This window comes from Sciurus vulgaris, assembly GCF_902686455.1.
Source record: "Sciurus vulgaris genome assembly, chromosome: 14".
Classification (NCBI taxonomy): domain Eukaryota; kingdom Metazoa; phylum Chordata; class Mammalia; order Rodentia; family Sciuridae; genus Sciurus; species Sciurus vulgaris.
Genome location: NC_136475.1, coordinates 25,530,759 through 25,536,758, shown reverse-complemented (window position 1 = coordinate 25,536,758; position 6,000 = coordinate 25,530,759). Strand labels below are relative to the sequence as shown.

Genomic DNA, 6,000 nt, shown 5'->3' with positions numbered 1-6,000 from the left:
CAGAAAATGGGGGTCAGTGATGAACAAGTGTGGGTCCCAGACTCTGGCTCACCGTGGGCAGCCAGGAAATGATCTTATTCCTGTCACTGGTGATCTTTTCTTTAACTTCATACATTGGCGCACTACTCAGGGTATTTAAAGTGATTTCATAAGAAAGCTAATTGGTCATGCAAGCAATATGTGGAATTTCAAAATTTGTACCATAGACAAAACATTTTTACCACTTCCAGAGCTTACTTTCCTGGTGTGGTTACACTTAAATATAACTGGGACTTATTTTGATGTAAGGAAAAGGCTAGGGCTCCAGCTTTTGTTTTACCTTCTAAGTTGCTAGCTGATTATCTCAAAAATGTATATTAAAGATGTCATTTAATTGCAAATGAAAACCACCCTAAGATTTCATCTAACTCCAAGTAGAATGGCTATTATCAAGAACACTAGCAATAATAAGTGTTGATATGGATGTGGGAAAAAGGTACACTCATACATTGCTGGTGGAGTTGCAAAGTGGTGCAGCCACTCTGGAAAGCAGTGTGGAGATTCCTCAGAAAACTTGGGATGGAACCACCATTTGACCCAGCTATCCCACTCCTTGGTTTACACCCAAAGGACTTAAAATCAGCATATTACAGTGACTCAGCCACATCCATGTTTATAGCTGCTCAGTTCACAATAGCTAGATTGTGGAACCAACCTAGATGCCCTTCAGCAGATGAATGGATAAAGAAACTGTGGTCTGTATACACAATGGAATATTATTCAGCCTTAAAGAAGAATAAAATTATGGCATGACTTTCTGTTTACAGATAGTTTTATTCCAAGTAAGATGAATTCGATGCTTAAGAGCACTTTAAATAAGTAAATTCAGGAGCTAGTAAGAAATGTTCTTCCTATGAAAAATTTGAATGGAGGAGCTTAAATAAAGCTGCTAAGAGGAATACAGTTAGGTTGTATCAGAAATGCAGAAACAATAAAAATATTTTGAGTATTTATTACCACATTATCTATGATGCCATGTTGCTTCTTGGGCAGCTGCAAACCTCTGGACTCTGCCCCGTCAGTAGAACCATAGCTACCTTTCTGCCACCAAACATAATCCTAACAGACACGGTACATTTTTTTTGTCTGTGTTTCTCTGTCCTCACTTTTTATTTTTATTGTTTCATTTAACAAGCATTCCTTTTTAAATTTGGAAATCATTACCATAAATAAAGAATATTTTAAATGTTGAAAGAAATGACTAATCAAGGTAGTTAAGTTTAGAGAAGGGTATAAAATTATTTGAGAAATGTAATTTAATGTACAAAGTGACAATTATTTTATTATTATGGCTGCATTTTATTTCTTTTAACACACAAATAACCAGCAAAAGAGTTGATTTTAGGAATTTATTATTATTGTTTTTTTAAAAAAGCAATTTCCAGGGTTTGTCACTATACAAGTTCAGCCCAGTCTCCTACAGCATGGTACAGTGATAACTTTTTTTTTTTTTTTTAATAACAATGACACTGAAGATCCATAACTGAATGATCACAGAAAAAGAAAGAGAAGAAGAGTTTAATGTTAAGTGTATTTAAAAAAAATCATATTCTAATTCTTTTAAATTGGTTATCCAAGTATGATAATATAGCAGAGCTCAGATAATTAGGAAAGGCAATTGACTAGAACACTCCATTCCCACCTGGTGTGCATTAACAGGTTTTTTTGCTGTATATGTATTTATATAGTTTGCAAACTAATTCAACCCATTTTACACAGCATTAATTTTTTATTGAATTGGCACTGGGCCAAACTGTTGCTTATTATCTCATAATCATTGTTATTTTCTATTTCTTTGACAGATTATCCCCCATCTGATAAATTGCTTGCAACTTAGTATACACATGACAATTCAAGATCTTTCTGCTCATTCTAATCACATTTACAGTGACATTACCCATGGCTAGATATCAAGACTATTAATTAATTTATCCACCAACCCTGTTCTTGACCTTGTGTCTCACTGAAGTGCGTTACCCAGTTCCAGGAAGAAACTGTGAGCTGGATGTCAGCAGAAGGGACCACGCTTCTTAGCAAGATTCTTACTAATGCTGTGCAAACATGGGTTTCGTCATGCCAGTAACTATTTGTACATTTATAAAAGCAATACGGTCATGGGAAAAACCAACAAGCACAGCTTGGTAGAAAAACCTGCCATGAAATATCATTGGCTTTATAATAATTTACTACAACTGTTCTTTTTATTCACACTGGATAGGAAATGCTTCCATCTAACACATGGAATACGAATATGTACAACAAAAATTTGGCTTTTATATAAAAAAGAAACTTCATAAGGACAATAACACGGGGGTTGAAAATAATAATTTTGTGCAGTTTCCTGATCACAATCATAAGTCTCCTATCTTTTACAGGGACTGACACAGAACTGACAGATTTTGTAAACCAGTTAAAGAATTTTCCTGCCTGGAATAGCCTATTACAAGAATATTACCTTGTTCATACAGTGTATAGAAATTTCTCCTTCCTAACTGTAATTGTGAATGACTAGGGATGATTTAATGGGTCTGTTTTCAGAACAAACCCTGCTAATTCTTTTCAAAATCATCATATATTTGCAGTTCCCTATTTCATCAAAACAGTTTGCCACGACCTCTTGGAAACTGCACGGGGCATCTGACTAATGCTGTTGAGATCCTGAAAGTCGCCTTCTCCCCTGAGGCCCGCCATCTTGATGCACAGCAATGTCAGCTACTTGACTTGAACTTTCTGTTGGCCGCGTGAGTCACGCGGTAGTGGTGTGGGGTGGACTGTTTTGTACTGCCAGCAGTCAAAACAGTTGCCGTGGGCTCAATATCTTTATGCTGTGAGCCCAGGGAACCCATTCTTCTAAGGAATGGTTTTCTGGGGCTCAGTCATGTCTCTGCAGGTAGCTGAGACATTCTGACCCCTGTTTCACCAGGGACTATCCTAAGAGAAAGCCCTGTGCTCTAAAAATAGACAATGTGGTAGGGCTGGATGACGGGAGAGGGTTTGCTTTCCTAAGTCTTGAAGATCACCTCTGATTTTAATTCTGTGAGAAGGCTGAGAGGTTCTCTGGAAGTGGCAGCCGTGGAAAGCGACAGGGTCTGAGGTACAGCTTGGAGGTGTCAGTTTGGTGTTGGCCCTTCAGATTCACTCTGCTAGGCCTACTTTTCCTGACTGTACCTTTTAGGCTGGTGGGCTTCCGTTTTCCCCCACACAATCCCTATTTGTTTTTGCTTTCCAGGGTAGGAGTGGCGAGTAAGGTTTCTCTCTCTCCATTCCGCCTGGCGAGTGGCAGGTCTTTAGCGTTGTGACTTGAGAAGGATTGTGAAGAAATCATTACGTTTAATGGGAAATCATGCTGTGATGAGCAACGTCTTGGTGGGCACAAGAATTGCTGTTAATGGGAAGCCCACCCCAGCCTGACACCTCTGTTCTCCACCAGGTGAGGGAATGAGGCTGGCTTGATGAGTTCTCCAGGGATCTCTGGAGACCACAGCCCAAGGCACTAATTTTATATTCTGTTTTGTTCCAGAGAAGTTTTAAGAATTTGAGGGCATTGGGACAAAACTTTAAGGACCTGTGGAAAGCTGGAGGGGGAGATCATTTTGAGCAGGCTGGCACAAAAGGCCTTTGACAATGACCTTTTTTTTTTTAACTCTGGGTGATACAACTTCATGTTCAGCAAGTGACTCCAAGACTTACAGATTAAACAGATTCCAAAAGACTTGGAGGAATGGGTGAGTCCCAGGCATGGTGGGTGTTGGCAGGCAGAGTGACTCTGCGTTGTATACCTGCTGTTTCTCCTGGCTTCGCGGTGATATTATTTGTGAGCATATTGAAAAGCCAAGGAGAAATGGATTTGCATCTACACACGTCTTTTTTGAGAATCTGGGAATAATTCCCTTATGTCAGGACTGTTGTTTCTTAGCTCTACCGCGACATCTCTTTACCAAGAAATAAAAAGTGAAAAAAAAAGAAAAGAGAGAGAGAAAAATTGGTGATGTCATGTGCGGTAGGTGCTAATGATGCTGTTTTGGGAAGATCAACTCATTTGTCTCTGGAAAACAGGTTCGATCACTTCATCCTATCTCTAGTGATTTAAACCAAAGCCAAAGCTTGATTTTCAACATGAGTCATTAACAGGTTGCTCTGTGACATGCCATAGTTTGTTGATTTAGGGGGTCACCTCTGGCCAAAGCCACCCACCTGCAGCTGCTGCTGGCCTGTGGGTTTTAGAAACTGTCTGATGCTCCCATTGATACTTCCCTGTCAATGCACACGACTGATTTCACTTACTCAGCAACATGGTAACATACCTTTCCCATCCATAAACACCTGCTCCCTTCCTCACCTGGAAACCGGGAGAACTTGAAAGAACAGGGCATACGTCTGTATACGTCTGCGAATCCCGGGAGAACATCCTTTAGGATGCCTGTCCGATGTTGAGTTTCTTGCCACCCTGGGGACTCCATACCAAGTGTTTCCAAAGTTGCAGGCAAACACGGCCACCTTCCAGGGTGGTGCACAGGGGTGAGGGTTCCTTGGTTCCTAGGCCAAGGGTTCAGGGTCGAGTCGTTGAGGCGGAGTGGAGGAGGGAAGGTGGCGTTTAGAAACCCAGCAATGTCCTTTCCTATCTGACTCTGCAGTTCACTCAGCATTTTCTTACTGGTCTCCGTGAGACATAATCCCGCTGAGAGCATCTTGGCAGTTTCACTGCCTCTGGAACCTTCGAGAGGCGATGGGTGGCTGGCTATAAATGTGGCTGCGTGGCAACATCATTGTTTTCAGGCAATCAACATTTCTATTTCTTTCCGCTGATCACAATTGTCCGTGTGTTGGCATTGCCAACCGATTTTTAAAGTGTGTGGGCATCAGTGGGCTTAATCACCACTCTCTCCTCTAGCTGGAAAGACTTGTTCTAACAGCACAGAGGAGCCTCCTCCCTGAAGTCTCTGAGACAGCCCAGAGCATGGACTTTGGGTCCTAGACTGAAGGCCTTGGAGGAGGTCGGGAGGGGGGTGGCGCCCTGTTGGGAGGAGGAGCCTGGGGAGGGGGTGGAAGGGTGGAAGGGGGGGATGGGATGGGAGGGGTGGGGGCGCTGGGGGGAGGGGGAGGGCAGTGGGGAGCAGGGGGTGGGGGCGTGTAGATGGGGGCAGGGGGTGGGGAGGTGGTGTGGTAGGCGTTGTTGAGGGGGTACTTGGCTGGCTGGTTGTTCTTGACTCGGGTGAAGTTGATACAGCGACCCTAGAAGAGAATTGGAGAAAGATGTGTGAGCTGATGGCCTTTCAACAGGGCAGGTGGGAGGCAGCTTGAAACAAGTGTGTCGGTAGAAAGAAGAGCCGCTGTCAGTGAGGACGCTCCACTCGCTTATGCTGGAACTTAAGACAAAGTAGTCTCCACCCCCCAGTTCCTTAGGCTGTGTGGCAAAATTATTTGTTAAAATTCATTTTTACTTGGAGTCTTTAACTCTCTCAAGGTGGTGGTGGGGAGGAGGGGAAGAGGATTGGCCTTAATTGGATGCAGGGGGGTCAAGGTGCATATAGAGGTCTCAGCAACCTTGCCAGCCAGCTGTTATGATCAAGTGTCCCATTTCATAGATGAGGAAGCTGAGGCTCAGAAAAGTCAGGCCCCTTTCCTAAGGCCACACAACCCCAAATAGACTCCAGAACCTCCATTCTTCCTGTTATACTATATTGCCTTCTGAGGAGGGGACCCTAAATTTTACAAACAAAAGAAACTCTAATCACACTCCTGGAGGCAAGAGAAGCCTCCTGAGTAGTGGAGTATTACTCAGCCATAGAGAAGAACGACTTTATGACATTCGCTAGTAAATGGATGAAACTGGAGACTATCATGCTAAGTGAAATAAGCCAGTCCCCCAAAATCAAAGGTCGAATGTTCTCTCTGATATGTGGGTGCTAACCCATAATCAGGAAGCAGGGAGAATAGAAGTTCAGTGGATTAGACAAAAGG

General features: G+C 42.7%; 1 protein-coding gene across 1 annotated transcript in view; it reads right to left on the bottom strand.

The window, feature by feature from the left end:
• Positions 1 to 1,374: 1,374 nt before the first annotated feature.
• The window catches only part of ANTXR1 (ANTXR cell adhesion molecule 1), a 168,923-nt gene continuing 164,297 nt past the window's right edge, over positions 1,375 to 6,000 (bottom strand). The window contains 1 exon segment of the mRNA XM_079110856.1: positions 1,375 to 5,271. Within this exon segment, the coding sequence (XP_078966982.1) occupies positions 5,011 to 5,271 (261 nt within the window). The 3' untranslated portion in view covers positions 1,375 to 5,010.